The sequence below is a fragment of the Pavona decussata genome, unplaced genomic scaffold (assembly GCF_977016875.1).
Source record: "Pavona decussata unplaced genomic scaffold, jaPavDecu1.1 SCAFFOLD_254, whole genome shotgun sequence".
Taxonomy (NCBI): domain Eukaryota; kingdom Metazoa; phylum Cnidaria; class Anthozoa; order Scleractinia; family Agariciidae; genus Pavona; species Pavona decussata.
In genome coordinates, this window is record NW_028145657.1 from 950,951 (window position 1) to 974,458 (window position 23,508).

A 23,508-nucleotide genomic window follows, 5' to 3' on the forward strand; every position below is an offset into this window, starting at 1 on the left:
GTAAATACTGACTGACTTTGATAAGGAGAAATAATCACATTTGTGCCCTTAACTTTGTAGTGAAACGATGTCTCTCAGTTGCTTTGCGTGGCATCTGATTGTCATGGGGTCACGCGATAAAAAAATCTTGAGCTCATTTGAGGGAGGGGTGGTTGTGGTGTTTATGAAAATAACGTAGAGTTTACCAATTACTAATAGAAAATGTCCTTTGTTTTTAGCCATTGCAAGGCGCTCAGACAAAATATGCCTTCAATTACTTAATGAGCCACACGTCATTCACACGGAGTCAGATTCTATCTACGTAATTTCGTTTATTTAAAGTAACAGGATGTTTCTTGGATCGGATAACTAAATTTTCAATATTTCATATGCTTTGCCTCTGCTTGATAATGTTGATCGAAACATTACAACAGGTTAATTTTTATTTGTTTTTTAAATATTTACGCAGGGTTGGCATGGCTAGATTTTATCTAGAAATTTCTGTATTTTTTTTCCGATTCATGGTATTAGCTGAGAAGCTTACCCCAGCCAACCTGCCTCGTCCCCTGGTGCCGAGCAAAAAAAAAAAAAAAAAGGGAGCGCGGGGGTTAATGGGAAGGAAGCGAAACGCGGATGCATCATCAGTCCCACAACGCCACGCGCACCGCGCTAAATCAATCAATAACAGCACGCGATCAAGGAGCGACCCCTGGGGACGAGGCAGCCAGCCAACGCTATTCTATAACCTTGAACGAAACCGCACAACTTGTTTCGCGAAGTTGCTATGGCTACCATCTAAGATACGTGACTACCCGGGTGCCGGCAACCGAAGGCATGCTGGGTAAATCATGTGTGTACATCACAGCCAATTCCCCGGCTGCTATTGTCGTTAAAATCGTTCGTTTCAAGAAAATCGAAAGAGGGTAAAATCCCATGTTTATCTAATGGACATAATTATAGTGATTGATTGAGTTAATCTTGACCCTTTGTTCTGATGCGATGCAGGCGTGGGAACCGTCAGCCGTGCGGAAACATTTCACGCTAAATTTTGAGCAACGTTTTTTATTGAACGTTATAGGAGCATTAAGCTAAGAACGTCGTTAATTGCAATTGAGCTTATTTGTCGTGTTTATTTTGTAGGAAATAGTTTACATTGCTAATACGTAATAGACATCTACTTAAGTTAGTTCAAAAACTCGGAGTGAAAATTGGCGCTCTTTTGCGGTCATTAACAACGCTCCAAGACTTCAAAGGTATTCTGTAACTTGCTCTGGAAAAAATATCATGTAGAGAGCAAGGTTGATACAGATCGTAAAAGCTTAAACGTGGAAAATTGTCAGCGTTGTTTGGTTTGGGATGACCTGACTTGTTTGTGTTATCTATCTAGTGAGTGCTTTCAAACACCCCTGACAACTCCACAACGGTACACGGTGAAATGGGTTAGTTAGCGCAATAAAGCAAATCAATATTCTTTTGTTGCGAATACAATGGCGTAATGTTTCAGGAAGCTTTTGGAGTTGAAGGCAAACATAAATAAACCGAGGTGGCGTGAGAATTTTCATAAGTCAGTGCATAGCGATGAAAGGTGAAAATATACACGTACCTAGGATTAGCGCAAAAAAGCGCATGCAAAGCGAAACCAGGCCAAAACTTCTGCTCTAATCTAAACATATTTGCTTTAAGGGTAAGTACGAGGAGTTTATTTGATAGTGTAATCTGTAATCTTAAAAGATTTGACATGATTTCCATCTCAACGCCTGTAACTTGAATATCCGATCTTCATTAGTCAGCAACTAAAGTGCGTGTACAGTCAGTGGAGTGAGGTAACCAGAGAAATTCAACAAAAGCTTATTCAGCAGGAATATGAAACTGTCGTATTTGTTTCAATTTGGCAAATTTCCACGGGAAAAAACTGTTTCAAATGGCAAATTGTAATTTGAAAAGTAGAGGCCTGAGGCGATGCGACGAATCCAGACCATGCTAAACTGCAAACCTAAAGATGACAAATTTAGGGCGCGATCGGCAGAGACACTTTGAAAACATTGGTGTAGCAGAGAGCCTGGTCTGTTGGGCCTAGGCTAGGCTGGTTCATGATACCGTTAACTGAACTCAGTAGTAAAACAGAGGTGAACAGTGTTATGACTGGAAGAGTTCGAGTGCACTGGGATACAGCGCAATCAAATCAAACGATCTATGATTATAACGAGAGCACCTCAATGACCACGTGCAGTTTTAGTAAATATAAAGTTATAGTTCTCGGGTAACCTGGACTACGACAAACGGCGAAAATAGCTTTTTCCTTCCTTTTTTTCTGCAATTTGTGCCTCAGTGGACCTCTTTTTAACTGTAAAGTTTGCTGATACACTTACATTATGAGTGCAACGTGCGTAAATTGAAGGACTGCGGTTTAGTGTTTAGACAATTGCAAGATCGTTAGGCAACACATCAACAGTTTCTTTAAAAAAAAGAAAGTCCAGATGGAAAAAATATTTCAATTTTGTTCTCACGTTCATGTTGCATTCTGAGTCCATTAGATTCGATCGTTTTGGGGGGGGGCTAAAGTATATGCCTTGAGGCACGCTAAAACTGATTACATAATATAAGGACAGCCGAGTCTAGACGTTGACTGCCGGGATCATGATGGTGCATATTTTGTAGCATCCAGAAATGCTCTCATTTGCTCTATAGATTTATATATGTCAAAGATCTGTCAGAGCGGTCTATATTTACTTCGCCAAATAGGCTTATACATATTGCGAATTTTATGGCAATGTTATGATCATACAAGTAATGTGGGTCCCCGAGGTCTGTTTGTTTTGTTTCCACGAGACACAAGCATACGCGCGAGTACAAAAGTGTGTGTAAACACCGCCCACGAAATGCACGATCAAAGATCATCAAAATGTTCTCATATCTGCAGTGACGATGCCTAGGTTGTACTGGTTCTTATGCACGCGAGATTGCCTTACCAGTAAAAACCAGACACAAAGGCCTTGAGCCTGAAGCCTGGTTTTCCCTAGCTAACCCTGCAGCCAAGAGCGAGCATAAAGTGAGTGAAAAAGCAGTACTAGTCCTCAGGCAAAAATAACAAGCGGTTTTTATGGTTTTGTAATTGTCTTAACAGTTTCTGGCCGACCTAACCGCCGTGGCACTACAACACGACCTTTGCGGACACTAGACTGACACATAAAGCTTTCGCGGGCCGATGAATTGAAGCAGTAACTTAAGAAGAGAAAAAAAAAGGCCACCAATTATTTGTCTGAGTTCAAAAAGGTCGGAATATCGTTTGTCCTAATCCAGCTAGCATTGCCTTGGTACCTTACCAGTAACCTTATATTTTGAAGCCCAAGGAAAATGCGGAAATCCTGGGATTATTTTAAACGGATATTTGAACAAAAATGAGCGCGTACAAAGGAGATTTCAGCAAACTCCATCCGTTTCCGAAAGTTGTTGTGAATTCTGCCAGTCCGATCCGACCTCTAGCTCAGTATTGGCGGTGACAGTGAAAAACTTGGTTTTTAACAATCGATCAAATATTTGCTTGTAATTTTTATGTATTTGTGTTTGCGTTCGTTTTAACTCGATTAACAGAACTCTGAGAGGCTTAAATCAGTGTTTGCGACCGTGTTTGACAACAAAATATTGTTTTGCGTGTTGCAGAAAACGTTTATTGAGGTTGTGCAGATACGTTGCAGCGGGTAACATGTTTTCTGCAACTTGCAACACCGACAATGTTGCAAAACAACGTCAGCATTGCGTCAGTTGCAAGTTGCCTATTTCAACGGCGCTGTCTTAAACAAACAAGTCTCCACAGAGCCATACAAATCAACTATTTAAAACGCCAGTTCATAAAATGTTCGATGTTGTGTGAACTGCCATCAAGTGACTTACGACACTGAGTTAAATTTTTAAAAGGACTGTATTATAGCACATCACTCCTAGTGGGTAATCATACAGAATTACTCATGATGATGTAATTGTCAAGCCCGATAGTCAAGTAGTCAAATGATCCAGTGATTTGATTCTTGATCTTGTTGTTTCCTTAGAAAAGAAACATTTACCTCCCCATAGTCGGTGTATGATAGTGTACTTATCAGCAAGCCCTTACTAAAACCTGACCAACGCAACAGGGCTGTGCTGCCCTTAGTGGCCTCTATATATTCCCATCCAGATGGGGAACAGCAATGCCCCTAGTTGTTTCATGCTGTAATAATAGGGTTAAGATCCAGGCCAAAGGAAAAAAACCAAAAGGGTCTTCAAAATTCCGTTTGTAATAGTTGTAATCACTGTGAAAATTGCAACTCAAAGTTTATATAAAAAAGAAAGACTAAGTTTTCTGGTCTTTCTCAGTGCAAAATAACATCCGCATGATCCAGCGACAATTCTTGGTTGTTTGGCCGCTCTTGGAAGAACGAAATCATGTTTGCGCTTTCTAAATTTCCTAGAGTTTAGAGGTCGTCAAAGTTCATATAACAGGCCCGCACGATTGCCAACTAAAGATCCTGACATCTTCAATTGTGGTTAATTTGCCAGTATATCCAAATGTGTAGGTTCGAAGAAGAACATGATTCATCAATTTACTCCATGATCTTATTAGCATTTCGTTAGCACTGCGCCATACCCGAATACCAAGCTGAAAGATGAAAATACTGACGCTATAAAATAGTAAATGGAGATCCTTCTGACGGTAGCCAGAAAACGCTTACATACTCTCAAAATGTGAAGTCTGGGACCAGCCTTATCAACAAAGTATTTACTGAGGGGAAGTAGTACGGGGACTTTTGGTTGTGAAAATGGTGCGACAAACACCTTGAACTGATTTAGTTACAAAATAATTCAAGAACATCAAGAAAACAAGAACAACTCATGACCTGCTCTAGTGCCTCTTGGAAACGACAACGCAAGAACTTGGAAACATTTAGCTATAGTCTAACTTTTTTTCAAGTTGCAGTCCATTCTTACCCGGTCCATCAATAGTCTTGGCACTCTGGGGTGAAAATCTAAGACTTGAGAAATACTTTTAGGTTTCTGTTGATAAAAACCGTTTTTTACTCCAAACAACAGACACCAAATTTCCTTGACGGAAGTTTGGAGTTTTGACAGACGTTTGGAGCATATAGTTTCTGCTTTCCGTAGAGCTTTTGCTCCTATATTTCTAACGGATATACTTTGTTTCTCTCAGGTAAGCATTTCACCATGATTTCACTCGTCAGCGCAATGGAAGATTTTACAATCAATAAAATGATTAGCGCGGACTAATGGTAATGGCAGAGAAAAAATCCTCAGATGTTAAACGCAAACTGAGTAGACACGTATCACGTGAGTAAAAATACAGTTGTATCTGTTCTTGTAGCACTGTTCTAGTATATGTAACAAACATAATGCCATGAAATGGCCACCCTTGTGATCAGATTAGTTGGTCTCTCACAGGAGGTTTTAAATACACTATTTGCGGACTACGAATCGATAAGAGCTAAGTAGCTTAAACGGAATTAATGCATCACTAAAAAAGGAAGATGGTCATGGTTAAGAAAGAAGGCGTGGTTGTCCTTTTGGCAAAATCATTGGCTCGAGCAAGCTCTCTGTTTAGCTGTTATGTTTGTCACATGAAAATATTGTAGTTTAACGGGAGTACCCAACGACCCTTTTAGAGAAAATTTATCGTACAATGCACTAAACACCAGCTGAGTGTCCCCAAGGCAATCTTGCATGGTTAATATTTAACGTTCCTGGGAAAAAATACCCGCTCTTCACTGCCAAAGAGCAAGAATATTAAAAAATCCCAGGTTTAATGGCCTATCTCTCACGAATCTGCTATAGCTCAGTGGTGGAGCATCCGTACTGGAGTAATCGGAAGGAGGTCATCTGTGTTTGACTCCTCTTGGGAAACTCGGTTTTTCCTTTTCCGCCGAGTTACATGCTTGTGTCCGGCTGACTTAAAAATATACGTCTATTAAAACTAGGATAGGGTGTGGCTGGTAAGTGTCTAGTCAATGAGTTGGCAAAATGCGGCTGAAAGTGGTCTGGTCTAGGGTAAGAGTTACAGAGTTTGAATTGAAATGGGAGCCAGAGAATAAGCTACTGACAGGGGCTCCTGCTACTGATAAACTAATATCCAGCATCTCATTCATTTTGAGGGGGTATGATAAGCCACCAGCTGTTCATCGTGAATTCCTTTGTATTTAATAGTTTATTGAGAAAACAATATGTTCATTATGAAAAACATTAAATGAGACGTCCCCAGCTATCCCCTGTCTATTTAGAATAGAAGATCGAGAAAGAAAAGATAAGAAATTAAAAAAAAAAAATCAAGACACAATTTAAAAAATATTTGAAATGCCAGTAACTATTTATAATTACAATTTAAAATGCTGAAAAGCTGGATTATTTCCAAAACCTTTTCCAGTTGACTTTACAAATTTTATGAGCGTTCTCCTCCGTTCAGTTAGAGAAGGACTAGAATGGATGTCATTTCGCAGAGTCGATCACCTGGAGTCGATCTATGCAACATTTCAGCACCATGATTAATCGTCTCTCGTTTAGTTTAATTAGGACTATTGTTTGGTGTATTCATTCAGAAGGTTTCAAAAGATTTATGCCTTTGGCTAAAAACGTACTATCCAAACAACGGACGAGATGTACTCACTTCCGCAGTTTTTATAGACAGAACCCAAACTCAGGACAAAGAATTCAAATTGTGTTTTGCAAAAATTCAGAGGAAAATGGCACCACCCGGGTCCAGATCAGTGCTTAATTAAAACCGCCTCATTTAAATTTCCACTCGATGGGATTTGCCGCAAAATAGAATGAGGACGGCATAATCAATGTAACTGATGCTCAAGGTTGCGCTAGAAAGTTGGGCTACTTTTCTGCAAATCCATGGCAGGTAGTGTCATCTCGGGATCTGACAAAGGGAGCGAAACAAGTGACGCACATGGGGTGGGGGAGGCGGGGGGAGACAAAAATAAGTAAATATTTTCCCTATCTCCCAACCCCTCTCACCCCCTCTCCCCCCACGCGTCGCGTCTCTTCGCGCGAGGCAAGTAGTTTCATGCGCGCAGGTGTGTTTCGCTCGCACTTTGCTATGCCTAAAATAACCGTGATAAGGGACTACTAGTCGTAGTCTAGCCTGCGCCGCAGACAGAATCAGTCGCCGGTATTAGTTATATAATGCTTTAAATTATATAATATTATAATTATATTTCCACTAGCAAAGCAAAAATTAAGAGGAAATTGCTCTGTAAGCAAGCTGTTTAAGGCTTTAACTGAACGGAAAGAAACTGGACGAGCTGTTCAAATGGATCTTTCCTATTCCTCAGGCCTGTGGTCGGAGAATGGACGTTTATAAGTAAATATACCGTTGGGGTGCAGTCTGATACCAAAAAGATTATGCGATGAACTGTTAATTTTCAAGATTTGCGGCAACAACAGTAGTCAGGCAACTGATCAGCCATTGGTGAAACAGTATACCACTCAGTAAAGTAAGCTAAACATAACAAGGGTGTTCTTGTCGGCTTTATTGAGTGCTAAAGTCAACATTTACTGGCGACTACAAATCGCACCACCCATGACGTCATCGATTGGAACGCTGGACTATCTCAAAGTCTGACAAATTTTTGATAGCGTAACGGCGAAGTACAAAGATTTTCTACGCACAACCTTCATGCCTTGCTTAAATATCGAGAACATTCTGCATGAATTAGTTTGTTCAAGGTACTATTTTCAACGAACTTACCGACTTGCTAAATTTGGAAGCAGTCCTAAAAGTGATCAAAATATGAAATGGGGTCAGTAAGTACAGGTGGGGGGATATCGATCGACAACAAAATAAGTTGTCCCTTTGCCGGAATGGCATATTATGTGTGCTGATGTGTAATGATACCACGTAAAACAGCCAGCATTTCTGCCATCTCATGCACGATGATTTCTAACATTGATTTGTGTTGACTCATAAAGCGGTTGCCGCACTGTGACGAAGCATCTCACCAGCATTGTCATCCGACGATGACTTTTCCACTTATTTGTGGTTTACCAATTTGTTGTCATTTCCTGTAGTAAAACATCCTGAAGTCCATTCCTGCCAAACAGTGCGTTATGCGTATGCGGCACACTGTATAGAAAGTACAAGATATGCGGGTTAGTTTAAAGCACGATTATCCCTGTTTTTCGCGATTTCATCAAAACCGTTCATATCAGTTCAGTGACTAACACAGTTGGTTCAGGTTATTCCGAAAGAAAGAAGCCGTTATAAACAAACTCTAGATCGCGGGATCCAAAGCTGCAGAATTCAACGAATTCGTCGCTTCAAAACATGACACAAATTCCCTACAACTGAAAGTACGTAATGGCAGCTATTTATAAGGTTCCTCCCCCCTTTTCCTTAAGACCAAAGTCTATACCGCCATTTTTCCATATCCTATTTCAGACTACTGCAACTGCTACTACTACTACTAGTAATTAATAATAATAATAATAATAATAATAATAATAATAATAATAATAATAATAATAATAATAATAATAATAATAATAATAATAATAATAATAATAATATCCTAGCAAACGGCAACAAATTGCTTAAAGTTTACAATGCCCCCTACCCATCTCCCACCTATACCGGACATTCGCGTGAGTAACTTTACTTTCCGAACGCTGTTTCAAAGCAAAAGCAGAGGCGTAGGCGTTTTGTATTGAATACCATCTTCAGCAGTCCCTTCCTCTATAGCAAAGCTGAGCGAGTAGAGAACTTATTAGAGATTTCTTGCTCTCTGGCCGATGCTTCCTCCCCTCCCGTTAGGAAGGCCTGATACTCAGGTTAGCAGCGAGCGGGTCACTATTGTCCAATCAACCGGCTCAAAAATTTCAATTCGACAGGAAGTGACGGCCATGGATGACGGGCTATTATTTCTAAATTTAAAATTCGTTGAAGCGAAGAAAAGTGACAGCGAAAGTACTTGTTAATAAACATGAATAGCTTTTAAGTCGAACGGGGTCTTGATTACTTCTGATTATATACTGGCCGTTAGATTTGTATCAGTCAAATTTCTCTAGATAGATGAACAAAGAGTCGGCAACTCTTTACTTTTTTTTTTTTTTAGAGATTGGAGCCTTTTTATCTGACTAATAAAAAGGCTGAGCTTCCTTCATTAATTTTCTTTTAAACTGAAGGGGCGGAAAAGGGTCAATATATTCACTGTCACAAAATGTATTGGACCTGTTAAAAAATAGTTAACGATTTTCTTCATTTGTTTGGCTTTTGTTTCGCGGTTTAAGCGAATATTGAATAAAACAAAAGTCTGATAAATAAAGCTGAGCAAACTGAAGCCCGAGGAAACGGTAGAAAATAATTTTAATGAATTTATTTAGCCTTCGAAAATTTGGGATAAAGCCGGGTATAAATATGGAATCGTAGCAACGGTTGTAGGTTGAGCAAAGCTTTTCTACCATTGGTCAGTTCTGCGACTGCATACTATAAATCTAGTGTGATTTTTCAAATGAGGCTTTGGTAGAACGTCAGAAAATCTTCGAGAAACGTAACTTTAAAGCAAATAGTAATCAATATATCGACATTTTACATTAAAAGTTTGTTCAAACTCTTCAACAGCTCTTTCAACACAAACGAACTATTTCTTTGTGTTCCCGTGAGAAACTTCGCCTCAGAAACAGCTGAGCCAAAGCAAAGATTCCCATCTATTAGCAGGCTCCATTGTAGCTCGACCAATCGGGTGAAATCTTCGTCTCTCGAGCTTACAAAAGGCCCACATGTTAGTACAAGATGATGAATATGGACATTCCCTCTGGGCCGAGTTGATTCGGCGGCCGGTCGCGTGCGCCCTTTGTTCGATAGCTTCTATTTGTAAATAACTTCCATATATGGTGTGGGTTAATTTTCTCACGAGCCTTGAATTGCCACAAAAGTTCCCACGCTCATCGGCTAACCATCAACTGACTTCCACTTCACATTGTTGTCGATGTATTGTTCGCGATTGCATTTCGTCCGCAGCTAGCGGGTTTCCTTCGTTTATAGACACAAACACGGAGTTTTGCCGGGAAACTGTCTACCTTCGCGCTCAATTTAGAGGCATTTTATTTACCGTCGAATTCTGGATGCTTGCGAAACGGAGTGGATGAAAAACTAAGGTGAAGTGCAGACGACTACGTGAATAAAACACGTTGCCAGAGGAAGTTAAGTCAATGGAGTACTAGCTTTGCGGCCAACACTTTTGCGAAAAACCACTTTTCCGTCGAAGAAGTCGAATCACTACTGCCAGACGTTCATGATATCGCTTACCTAGTTGACGGAGCGGTTGTAGTTGAAATATTATGCCCCCTACAGTCTTCTGGATGCGAGATTTCCCTATGGTTTATCTGTTTTAGAACCACTTTCTCCAAAACGTAGTTTATTCGCTCAGGGCACAGACAAATCTGCGGACGCGAAGCTGTGGGAATATGTCAGATCCGCACGGACAGAGGTCGATGTTTCCTAACGAAGGTCCTGCTCGTGATGCTTCGCTGTACACACACGCTGGACTTCAGATAGCGAGAGATATGGGGCATCGTTATACAAGTGTAAAACGTTCTCGTATTGAAAGTGGAGGCTTTCCTCAATCGGATGTTTTTCCAGCAAGTGGAATTGTCCAGTCTGGTGTGTTTCATTCTCCAATCACTTCTACAATCGCTGCGAGTTTGCCAACGCAATCTGAAAGCACGTTCTCAAGTGAGTAAATAATTTTTATCTTCGTCATAACGTCGTTTTCGTTTCTTTAAAGTGAGGCAGACACTCGTATTCGGAATTTTACGTAGATCATAAAATGTTAGCTAATCTTCCGTTGTTTAAATATTTATCGGTAGACTTTGTGATCACTGCGTTTTCGTCGCCTGTTTAATTTATCTACTTTTCAGCTACACTTTCGTTGTTCGCCATTTTATGCTGCACACTGAGCATGTAACATGAGTTTGTACAATTTCTGTATAACGAGGTCAAGGCGTCGACAATTTAATTCCCCTTGGGTGAAAATTCTATTGTCTGCTGTTCCAATTTTAGCTATTATTCAGCGTTTTTCCCTGAGTAAAGTGCTTTTGACAAGCATGAGCGTAAGCTTAAAAATACGGAAAGCAAGTAATGCTTACGCTGCAACGCGTGAAGAAATGGCTTTGTTGAAGTTTAATTTACCTGAACTATCTGCCAATTATGACCCAGTTTGTTTTATTTTGGCTTCTCTCGGAGCAAAATGCTCTGTAAGATAGTAAGCTTAACAGTAAGACAAGTTTTATAACGAAAACAATTTGTAAATGTTTAATGATAAACTAAATGCGGACTAACGATCAATTGTGGACACATTTGCTTTCTTTTATATTTAGCTTAGTTCTTTTGAACGATTTAGGACTTAAGTAAATTATTCAGTCCTTCTTAGAACTGAGGGTTCGATTTACTAAGTGTACATGTATGTAGTAACTAATTAACTTTTCTTATTAAGTGTTATGTTTTTTAGTAAAATGTAGTTGTGTTCATCAGTTGCTGGTTGTTCATGTAATGTGCTATTTTTTTTTTATTAGAGCAGGTATTAGGTCCTAGCTAAAGTTTAAGCTTATTGGTTTCACTTCCCAACCAAAAATATATAGTCACGTAACTTTTAATTTGCGACCAAATGTTCTTTAAATTTAGTTTCCAATGAACAAAACAACAGAGAAGAGAAAAATGAAAAACAGCGAAGAAAGGATTAAAAGAACTTCCATACACGAAATCTAGCAGCATTTTCAAAACGGCATAGCTTAATTAAAAGCATGTTATATTTGTAGGCAAATATGTCTGAAATGGTTAAAAAACAAGAAATATTTTGTACTCTGCAACACTTAAACAATAATTATTGTTGCTATTATCACACCAAAACAAAAGTCCATCTTTTGCAATGATTGCATTTAACTGTTGGTTAGTGTAGCATGTTCCCTACAACTTAAAATAACCCCCCCCCCCCCCATAGAAGGGATTTTTTTTCCATGACCCTTCTACCCCTCTGAAATTCTAATATAGCTTCATACTTTCCTTTACATTTTTAGCCTTCAAGAGCTACCCCCTCAAATTTCCAATTCCTTCTTTCTTCTTAGAGGAAGGGGGACAGGACAGGGGTGGTGGTGGTGGGGGGGGGGGGGGGGGGAGGCAGATATGGATATTTTCTGGAACTACACAATATACTTTTTAACCCATAGATGATAGGGAACTTTAGATTTGAATATGAGTACAAGACTAAGTAAGAGTACGACTTTCAAATTTCAAACCCATCAAACTCTTGCTCCTTCCTGTTGTTTACAGTAGGTAAGGAGACCCTAGATTGGTGATTAGTGTACCAAGTGATTATGGCACATGTCAGCTGCTAGGATGAAAAGTTACACAAACAGGAGGCAATCCCCTTAAAATGGTTTATTTCCCATTGCCCTATGTTCTCTGTTGTAAACATGGGATCTTTGGTCAGTTGAAAAAAGGCCAAGCAAAGGAACATAATACACAATTCAAAATGAGCCTTTTATCCATGACAACCAGTTTGCAACAAACAGCTTTATCGCTCTTAAATGTGTTTGAAGGCATGGTCATTTACTAGGGCTGATTTAAGTGTCAATTCTGTCACTTTAAGATGTAAAGTATACAAAGCAGAATAGACTTGGAAACTACGTAGGGTGTAATTCAACCCTTTCCTTAACAGGGAGAGCTCCTTATCAACGAGTGGCTGGTGGTTATACATCAACACCTAAGCACGGACACGAAGGAGTTAGAATTGGTGTAGAACCTCGCAGTCTAGCAGTACAGTTAGCAGCTAGCCACCCCAGTCCCCCAACCACACCTTCCCCTCCCCCTGAGGATGATGAAGACAAGGAAGAGTATCACAAAGATGGGTGAGTGGGTAAAATAAAATAAAATAAAATAGAAGTGACATATTTAATTCAGAGTGACTCTTCATCCACTGTTTCCTATTCATATTGGAGTTATGCTGTGGTTTTGTGGAGGCAGGAAAACCAGAGAACCTGGAGAAAAATTTGTGGAGCAGGAGCAAAAAGCAACAACAAAATCAACCCTCTTTGATGTCATCTCCGAGAAATCAAATGTGATTTGGGAGGCTGGTGCATTCAAAATTACTGCACCACCCCTGCAATGTTTTTCTAGATACGTCAAAACTGAAATAACATAATTTATTTTGCATTTTCATTTTACTTCCATTTCCAATCTGCCCCAATAATTTTCCTTACCAAATAGCTGGTGGTTTTCTGGTTCCATTTCACAAGTAAGAGTTACAAAAATGGTGTAGAATTAATAATTATTGAGCTCAAGGTTGTGATCACATACTTATGTAAATAGTACATCCCAAAATAACCATCACACATCAAAGTCATGCTTGCATGCATTCAGTGATACATTAGCTATAACACTTCTAGTAAATTGCAATGCAAATAAATTAAATTAGCAAGGAATACTACTAGGGATCGGACTCAGTTGTATTCTCATTCACTGCCAACTGGTCTGACTCCTTCCAGTTGGGATTTTTAACCTGTTCTGTTACTGTTTATAAAACTGCAAATTTAAATTTTAATGCCCAAAAAATTTTTGTGATCATGAGTAATTTTTAATAAGACAGTACTCAATTTTTCAACTGTCTTCTTTCAATTTGCAGTGGATCTCATCCCAGGTTATCAAAGGGTGCCATGAACAAATATCTCACAGATGTCGTACCAAGAGATGGTCATCAGACAGTCATTATTTTTCATGCCAAGGTGGCACAGAAATCATACGGCAATGAAAAAAGGTAAAATTCAAAACAGTAACTTGTAAGGTTTATGTGGTGTATTTGAACAACAGAAAAATCCTTGACCTTATAGTCATTGTTGTCTGACAAAGGAATTGAAACACAAACCTTACAGTTTAAAGAAATGTTGCTCAGTCATGCTCTCATTGCCAACATTCTCTCTTAAAAGAAGTGTCTGGTAGTGAGCTTAGAATTTGGGTGCTCAGCGATGTACAAGATGTATTCATTGTTATTTGACATGTACAATGTACCTTCATCAGCTTATTTTGCAGAATAGCACAGTAGGTTCTGAACTTCCTAATTCCCATATTAATGGTGATCAATTAAAATTATTTGTTGTTGGACACTCGAACTGCTACATGTAGTTTCTTTAATATTTTCAATTTTACGTAGTTCCGAAGAAAAGCTTGATGATATACTCAGAAAACTGTTCTATAATACTATACTAAGATTATTAGTTTTCTTCATGATTTTTCTAAGCACCCCCCAGGTTTCATGAAAACTGCAGTAACCAACAACCCCTCAAATCAACATTGCACATAATAACACACTAAATACACTACATATATGAAATTAACTTTGAAGGTTTATGAAAATGTCATGAATATTCTGTGAATAACCCATTAAAAGCTTTTCATGGCCAATCAATACTGCAAAATATATTTGTTTTGATGGCTTTGTTTTGTCCATGAATTTTCCATAAAAAATGAAGCATTTTATTTCAGGACTTGCTCATCCTGTGAAAAGACACTTTTGTGGGCCATGAGTTTTCCATGAATCTTGCTACAATGTATTTCATGGTCCCTGAATTTCAAACAAAGAGACTTTCATGGTCCATGACAAAGGTTTGTTTTGTGGCCATCAATTTCATGGGCAGTAACTGTAATATTACGTGAATTATGACTTCCACCTCTACCCACCCCTCTGGAGATTGGAGTTATGAGATGGCATATTCAGTTTGTTATTCTTAAGTTTCGTTCTTTTCTTTAATTTTTTTTTTTGCTAGCATGTTGTATATGTTTAAAAAAATGTATGTCAATTTTGTGTATTTTCTGTGTTGCAGGTTTTTCTGCCCGCCACCTTGTGTTTATCTTGTGGGAGAGGGTTGGCAGTATCGGCAGTCAATAATGCCACCAGTGCCAGAGGACGAGGGAATGCATCACCCTGTGGCTTTTATTGGAATTGGAAGTAAAAATGAGCAGGAAATGCAGCAGCTTATCATAGAAGATAAAGTGAGAACTTATATTAAGTATTTAATACTAACATGCGTTTCCAGGAACAACCAAATCAACCAACCTATGGGTCTGATATAAGTATTATAAAGGAAATAAAGGGACATATAAAGAATCGACCATAAGAGGACACAGAGGGTCATGGGTTCGAATCCTATCTGGGGCTCAGATTTTTTCTGTGTCCTCTTATGGTGGATTCTTTACATCTCCCGTTATTTCCTTTACAATACAACCAAATCAAAATTTAAAAATAATCATAAGTCTTTGGAAAACTTTGTATGTAGTTGGGTTGTCTTTGAAAATCCTGGTGCCACCAGGATAAAAATCTCACACTGCTGAGTCAAGAAAAAGTTGGCAGGTATATAGTCCTGCACAGGATGATATTTTAGTCTCTTTAAGTGTTCTTTTGAAAATGTTGTCATTTTTTTTTTTTTGTGGGATCTCCCTGCTTGTGCCATAAAAGCTAAAGTCATCGTACTCATAATCAAGTCAGTCTGCACTTCATAAACTTTTCTTTCCATGCACTGCACTGATAACAAAACTTTTTGTTTGGGATTTTTGATTTATTGTAGGGCTATGGAGCAGCCAAAACATTGTATATATCTGATTCTGACAAAAGGAAACACTTTGAATTGTCGCTAAAGGTAAGTTTCAGTCCTGACAGAATTCATTAGGAAGTCACTTTTTGGCATAGTGTCACGCTCTGTACCTGCAAATGAAAATGGGCCTTACTTCAAATGATCATAATTACATGTAGGAGAAATACTCAGGTAAACGAATCCTGGTAGGTTCATGGAGATATGATAAACAGTTTATGACTGCTGATGTCACCACTTTTGGGGGTGAATGGTGCAAAATTTTTCTTTTTCTGGGCCCAATTGTTCACAACATGATTAAGCTACCCCTTGGTTAGGGTGAACTTTGATTCCAGTTTAAAATTTTAGTAATCAATAATTAAAAGACTAATTTCCAAAATATTTTTGCTGTAATCAGTTTTGACTTTGTCTTTTCTTTAACTCCAGCTAAAAATTTGGTTTTAGAAATATGTTTGACGAACAAGACCTGTGAAATCCTTGGCGGAGCTTAACTTAAAGTGCGGATTAGTATTAATCAGCTTTTGAAACAACTGAGCCCTGCTGAAAACCCATTGTCGAGCATATCTCAAGCAGTCCAGTTAGCTCAAATTATATCCACAAATTAATGTGTTTCAGTCCCTCATTGCTTGATTGTGAAAAATGCTAATGTAGTACACCAAGTCAAGAAAATTTTATGTAAATGTACACTGCACAACTTGGACAGGTTGCATTTGCCCTTGATCATGATGCTACATGTACACTATAGCTAATGTTTATCTCTCTGTTGGGTTGATATTAATTATTTTATTTTATATAATCGTAACTGTTTTTGTCTTTGATTTAGTTATTATATCCAAATGGAGACCATGTTGGTACATTCAACTCAAAAAGAATAAAGGTATGACTTGTGCTACATTATATAGCAAGCTGGGTGCATACTGTATGCCTAAAACAAAGCAATAATTTGATACTGACAAATTCCCTTAGGTCAATACCTATACTTATAGACCAATGTTTAACTCCCAACTACAATGATACCTTTGTTTAATATCTACTCAAACAATTGACAACTGGCTGAATCTTGCTTACCCTAGAAATTACAAATTGCGACAATAAGGAATGAAAAAAAAAAAAAAAACAATGAGAAATGAAAACAAGAATACAGTAGAATATCAGGCAAAGGGAAGAATATTTATTCCCTGTCATAACTCCGTGCAACGTTTCTGAGAAATTAAACAGAAATTATTTTGTTTGGGTTATAGGTGTAACTCCTACATTAAAGCCCTTTTGTCAGCTGGTCAAGTAAATTCTCTTATTACAACATGTGCCTCTTTTGTGACCCTCTAGGTTATTTCGAAGCCGTCTAAGAAAAAGCAATCTTTAAAGAATGCAGATTGTAAGTACTCTAAACGGTTACAGTAGTTTTTAAATGTATTCACAAAAGTGAGACCATGCACTTTTCTTTGTGGCTTTTAGAAGGCGTTTTGGTCGCTACCTTCACATTCCAAATTGTCAATTAGATGGAATTGAAGTGCACAAATTAATATTAAAAGTGGTCAAATGCTTGGGCATCATGCTATGAAGAGTCAGCTTTGTAGCAGATTTGACACATCACTGACATCACCGATGCTTTCCTCAACTGCATGTTAATTTAACTTACTGGCATGGTAGAAACTCTGCTTATCATCAATTAAGTTCTGAATCAGGTCCTCTGACCCAAAGTTTCAATTTAGCCCTTTTGGGTATGTTTATTGTAAGACTACAATGTACCTGTATACTGAAAACGGGCCTTGGAGGATCTGGATATGTGGTCTTCACCCTCTCACCCCCTTTTATCAGCAAAATTCTTTAAGACCACAAGGGCTGAGAATTTTCAGGACAGACCCAAGGGGAGAGGTAAGGAGCTTGCAAACCCCACTATGAAGAGTTAGAAGCACCAGATTTGCTTTAGTTTAATTAAAACTTACTTGTACAAAAATTGATTTATGTACCTTCAACCCTATGAAAGCTCACACTGTTGCATATCTCTCTGGAACTTATTTTCTCTATTAACCTCTTTGCAATCTCTTTGTTGTAGTATGTATCCAATCTGGTTCCACTGTGGCTCTGTTCAATCGCCTTAGATCGCAGACAGTTAGCACGCGATATCTTCATGTTGAAAATGGTACATTTCATGCCAGCAGCCAGCAGTGGGGAGCTTTTACCATCCATCTATGTGAGTACATTGAAAATTAATGTGACACCTAAGTTCAGCATGACAAATTCAGCTGTGGATTTCCTACATTATGTATTTGCTGTTACAATCGAGTTCAGCCTAGTGGCCTTGTTTTTAACAAATACTGCCATCTTGTAAATGTTAGGACCAGTTTTTTGGCCAAAACAAAAAACTTCAGCACTCAATTAATGCCTTGTCAGTGGTTTGAGGGGCTTTCCCTGAAATTTGTTCAATGATGTGATGGGTTTTGCCTTTTTACAGTGCATGATGACGAATCTGAGAGTGAAGAATTTTCTGTCAGAGAAGGCTATGTTCACTATGGCTCAACAGTAAAGCTCGTCTGCTCTGTTACAAAGATGGCCTTACCCAGACTGGTATGTGTGACATTCCACTCTTCATTAATGGCATTTGAGGGCTTGCTTTCTTAAAGTCAATTTCCCTCTCACTGTGACAGGAAGTCTGAAGTGCAAGTGTTTGTTACAATTTATGTACAGTCTGTATTGTACAGTATTTTCCTCATCTGCCATGTCAGGTCTACTTGCTTTGGTGCGGTTCAAAACTACATGAACACACCCTTGCGTTTTTTAATACTAATAATTTGATAATTTATTAATAAGTTCTTACAACGTGCCATTTCCATGAAAATGACCAACAGCTTTTTGCTTAATTTAGTTTGCACGAACAACATACAGTTGTAAAAACGTGGAATAAACCGAGTGCTTTCCTAAAAATGTATTTAAAGGCAAGGAAGGATATATCCAAATTTTCCATGGAAGTACGTTTCACAATTTTAGAGCTACTGTTGGAGTTCTGTCACCAATGTTTTTTTTTTCTTTTAAGTACTTTAATCGCCTGTTACTTGACCTCATAATGCTTTCTCATAAGAGCAAACGACTGCTCACTGACATTGTTTTTGACTATGTCTTTAGGTAATTCGAAAAGTGGACAAACAAACTGCTCTGTTAGATGCTGATGATCCAGTATCTCAACTTCATAAGGTAATTAAAATTTTGGTTACCACACAGCTAATGGTGTTCCTTCCATCCGTTCTTCCATCAGTTCTTGATCCCATTTATTCTATTTGGGGGCATATTCTCCCTCCCCGAACTCCCCTTCCCTTGTAGCGTCAAGGGAGATTATGTCCAATGGAAAATAGGACGATAGACGAAAAACTTTTCATTTTAAAAAACATCAAAATCTTGAAAAAGGGCTGGTCAAGCTGTTGTTGCTATGGAAATATCAAGCCATGTGACCGATGACGTCATACCAATTTACAGAAGTTAGATGTCTTTTACTTTGATATCCAAACAAGTTACGAACGTTGAAGTCAGCATGGACACTTCCTCGTAATCCATCAAGCTGCAAGTCTGGAAGTAATTTTCTTTTGCTTAAACGAAACTCGCCTCCTTCCTGACCTTTGAAAGGACGTGTAACAATTATATACGCGACGTCATAAAGCGTATATGCAGTGCATTATAGGACGATTTCAAATGGTTTATGGGTAGTGCTCTAAGACTTTCAGAGTCAATTTACAAACATGCAAAAATAAATAACGTGACCATTTCAAAGCAAACTCAAGCTCGGGAATTTGTTTTACACCAGAGCAGATAATGGAGCATGACCCTCCCCCCCTCCTTCCTTCCTTTCTTTTTTGAGCCGACAGTGGTGGTGAGGTCCTTTATTCTCATTATCCTTGTCTTCCGTACTGTAGATTTTTATAACTGTTTAAATACCTGGCTATCTGATTCACAGGTCGCCTTTTATATGAAAGAAACTGAACGAATGTACCTCTGTTTATCCCAGGAGAGAATTATTCAGTTTCAGGTAGGTCGAGAATAGTTAACTTGTTTACAGTGTACATTCTGCCTAACGCGCATTCGTACGATTTTAGTGTTGTTGGTACTGTAGACTGCAACACATTCTCTTTCTCTGTCCTTTTCTCTTGAGATTCGAAGCGTGACGAGCGAATAGAGAAGCCCTGCTCCAATAAGGTCAATCGCTAGCCCACTGTGCGAGCGAGGCGAGAAGGAAAAGAGATCCCTGTTTTCAGCATTCCTTCCCAAACCTTACACTGAATTTTCCGCTCTTTTCAGTTCCTTTTCGAGCCGCTGCGGTTCGCCAAACGAACTCTCGACAAAATACAGACTGTTTTGCAGTCCAACGGTGTTCACGACACTGTTCCAGATAAGAAACGCACAAACTTAAAAACCCGATAAGACTGGTGGCATAAAAGTCGATTGTAGGCGACGCCTCGGTGGAATCGTGACAAATTTGAAGGAGGATGAGCTGACAACCTCGGATTACCAAATATCTAGGTCTTACGAGGAACACCACGGCAATTCTTGTTTAACGGCATAATACTCCCCCACTTGAACGTCAATATTTTTTCTCAGCGGGAAGGGGAAAAAAGCCAAGCGCTTCGAGTGCCAGCGAAGTAGGGCAGCTAGCGCTCCGGGACATGTTAGACTGGAAATGAGGAGCGACGACTTTAGGAAAGTCTACCCTCCGCTCCGTGTATCTATCCTTTTCAGGGTCAATAGCTTCTAAGTGGCGGGATATATATTCTGCAATTCTTCCAAAATTCCACGAACCGCTGACAATTGACATTGCTATTTCTCTGTTCAGGCAACGCCGTGTCCAAAAGAGCAGAATAAGGAGATGATCAACGATGGAGCTTCTTGGACAATAATTAGTACAGACAAATCAGAATATAGCTTTTACGAGGGAAATGGTCCAGTGAGGACGCCCATCACTCCTGTCCCAATAGTGCACCATTTACAGGTAACCGACTGACATTATTGTCTAAGGAAAGAGTTTTTTATAATAGCAGTTTATTGACTCGGAGGGATTTCAAGGCTGGAACAGTTTTTCTTCCAGGTCTCGCTGAAAGAAAATGATATTTTGACAGGAAAGTGAACTTTGTCAAAACGAGACAATCATTTATTGGGTGATAGGAAACAATAAGTTGTCTGAAAATTGTCACCTGGCAGGGAAATGTGGCTTGGGGGTGGGGGTGGGGCGGGAACCAAAACCAAGAACAATGGAAGATAAATTTGAACCAAGGATAAAATTGAACCACAACAAATACAAAGACAGCAAAACGTGCTGAGGATATGACCCTGTTGAACTGCATGGGGTGCCGTGTATACATGTAGCCGTTTTTGTCTGCCGCAAGAAGCAGTGTCTTATAAGCCCTCGATGGTGCAACCAGTCAGTGCATGAATGAAACGTATGAACAGTTATTTTCTGTTCTACAAGTTGCTTCTCATTTTTCTCGCTTGGGTATGTCGAAAGAGGTTGTAATGCTTTATTCACTCTCCGCAGTTGAATGGTGGTGGCGATGTAGCCATGCTGGAGCTGACTGGAGAGCATTTCACAGCTAATTTGAAAGTTTGGTTTGGAGACGTGGAGGCAGAAACAATGTACAGGCAAGTGTCTTTTAGAAAGTAATGCATCTGCTAAGGAATGGCGGTGTTCAATCTAAGAGCCATGCAACATGCCCATAGTACATTGGACGTGACTAGTTTTGTTTGTTTGTTTTTTAATTTGCGCCCGGACAAATGGCCGCCATTGACTAAGTGAGGAAATGAACGCTTGTTTTTGATAATTAACACGTAGGGAAATGTGGTTTGAAATAAAAATATATTGACGCGTTCGCAAGAGAGGGCTAAATTTCCAGATGAACACAAAACTCTCACATTTTATCATGTAGTAAAACGTTAATGGCATCAAAAACAATAATTTCGTTGCGTTATATTTCCTTTATGAGGTACTCATCTGAAAAATGAGGCAAAAATAGTTTCTGTTGTCCACGCCAAAATTTTCACGCATCTGAGGAAACCGAACCAAAAAAAGTCACCCTTGGTGGTAAAGACACATGTACACGATCGCGTACCTTTTATTTTTCTTCTGATTCTATTCCTTGGCTCTTCACATTACAGATGCGTTGAGAGCCTGTTGTGTGTAGTCCCAGACATATCCGCGATCCGTGGCGGCTGGAGATTCGTTCGTCAGCCTACTGAAGTTGCAGTCAGTCTTGTTCGCTCGGATGGTGTTATTTATCCCACAGGACTCACCTTCACCTACACGCCTGAACCAGTGGAAAGACCTACTTCGTCTATATCAGAAACTGTACTCAGATCTGACATGTAGAGGCTGCGTGAAAAGCCATATTTATATGGAGTCACTGAAGTGTGCGGTTTGACAAGCCTGTTTGCGAAAGGACGCCGGCACTAATGCTTTCACGCCAGCAGTTTTCTCGAGATTTTTCGAACTATTCGCGAGGAAATTTAAACAAACACTCGTTGACGAAACTTTTGGTCAATGGAGGAATCTTCAAGAACACTTTAGTGCGAGGAGATTCTTTTTGTAAAGAGATTGTTGAGTTAAATAAGTTCAGTTATATTTGGACGAAACCGACGAAAACACAGCCACAAAATTTTGTGTTAACAACCTCGAGTGTTGTTTACGAACAACTGTGCAGTTGTTTTATTTTTAAACTAACCATTACCGAACTGTATTTGCAACGTCGATTAAATCTTTCGCAAAGCATCTGACCTTGTCATAAAGTATTGTTAACCAATTTGCCACGCCAACGTGATGAGCTGAGCTACATTTCGTTATGGGCTATTCAGCCAACTGACTGAAGCCTATTTTTGTAATTGTTGTTCTTGTTGTTTTTGGCTAAATGATGGAAAAACACACTAATGACATTGTCAGTGATGTATTTACATAGCGAAAATTCCCTATAAACGGCTTTTACAAGATGAGCTAAACTCGTCCCCAGGGTCTCATCGCTATTCAAAATGGCGGCAAGAGAAGACTCTGGAAAACGGGATAACAGAAAACCTCCAGTTGGTATATTTTTAGATCACGTGATCTCCTGTTTAGCATAGTCTTTCTCGCCCCATTCAGAATATTTTGAGGACCCTGGGGACGAGTATGAAACAGAGCTTAGAGGCAAGGTGGCATGAGATGTTGCCTGGCTCGTACTTAAAAGCCAACGGCAATGGCGTTTTATTTCATTCCATGGAACCGACAATCTGCAAATTTGCAAGGACGTACTTCCCATGCCACCTTTCAGTCTAGTCAATTGAATTGGCCAACATATTGAGGCGGCCTATCAGCCCCTCGCACATGTCCAAAATTTATGCAAAATAGCACGCGCGCGTACCTCACCACAAATTTTCTTTTTCAACTCAGTATACTGATTATTGGAGACTTGGCTCAACATGATCGACATCAGTGGGACCTCAGTTAAATACGGGATTATAACGAGGGCTAAATTCAACACCATGTGAGACAAGCTCTCGTTTGCAGCGCCTTCAGCTAACACGTTAATTGTTGATCAGTTTGAATTGAGCTTTTTGTTGTAAGTTGACCTATTTGTCTAGATTGCATGCTGCTTTTGCTGACATTACTACAGGTTCAATGTTAACTTAAAGATTTGCACAGTCTAACTGCCCCATGATAGCAAAAGAACATAGTCTAAACTTGAGCTAAAAAGCTAGTTTCAAACAAAGCCAGGATAAACGAAGACGTGGAATAATGGTCAGTTATTAACCTTGTCCCTTTCCGTTCTTGACTGGGTGATCAGTAAGGCTTTCGGTACGTCAGCAAACGAAATCAAGTGGGACCTTATGAATAGTTACAGGACATCTGCCTTGAGCTAGAAGACGTAGAGGAGATCAGGGAGAGAGTTGGTCTGAGAATTA

General features: G+C 39.2%; 1 protein-coding gene across 3 annotated transcripts; it reads left to right on the plus strand.

The window, feature by feature from the left end:
- Nucleotides 1–1,515: 1,515 nt before the first annotated feature.
- Nucleotides 1,516–22,501, plus strand: LOC146456458 (recombining binding protein suppressor of hairless-like). Of its 3 annotated transcripts, none has more exons than XM_085092712.1 (15): nucleotides 1,516–1,663; nucleotides 5,162–5,298; nucleotides 12,678–12,867; nucleotides 13,641–13,772; nucleotides 14,836–15,004; nucleotides 15,577–15,648; nucleotides 16,424–16,477; nucleotides 16,927–16,975; nucleotides 17,657–17,794; nucleotides 18,056–18,168; nucleotides 18,724–18,792; nucleotides 19,547–19,618; nucleotides 20,420–20,575; nucleotides 21,119–21,222; nucleotides 21,736–22,344. In XM_085092712.1, the coding sequence occupies exons 2-15, from the start codon at nucleotides 5,238–5,240 to the stop codon at nucleotides 21,944–21,946; spliced, it is 1,590 nt and encodes a 529-aa protein (XP_084948838.1). In that variant the 5' UTR covers nucleotides 1,516–1,663; nucleotides 5,162–5,237; the 3' UTR covers nucleotides 21,947–22,344. The 3 variants fall into 3 exon arrangements, 2 of the variants coding, with proteins under 2 accessions (XP_084948838.1, XP_084948837.1); XR_014858713.1 differs by lacking the exons at nucleotides 1,516–1,663; nucleotides 5,162–5,298 and adding an exon at nucleotides 9,581–10,696 and having other exon boundaries at nucleotides 21,736–22,310; nucleotides 22,344–22,501; XM_085092711.1 differs by lacking the exons at nucleotides 1,516–1,663; nucleotides 5,162–5,298 and adding an exon at nucleotides 9,581–10,696.
- The last annotated feature ends 1,007 nt before the right edge of the window (nucleotides 22,502–23,508 follow it).

Bases quoted from the DNA above. Each gene is read 5' to 3' on its own strand.
- LOC146456458 (XM_085092711.1), top strand. From the start codon at position 10,429: ATGTCAGATCCGCACGGACAGAGGTCGATGTTTCCTAACGAAGGTCCT. The intron at 19,619-20,419 runs GTAGGTCGAGAA...TTCTCTGTTCAG, and splicing joins AGAGAATTATTCAGTTTCAG to GCAACGCCGTGTCCAAAAGA. The intron at 20,576-21,118 runs GTAACCGACTGA...CACTCTCCGCAG, and splicing joins CAATAGTGCACCATTTACAG to TTGAATGGTGGTGGCGATGT.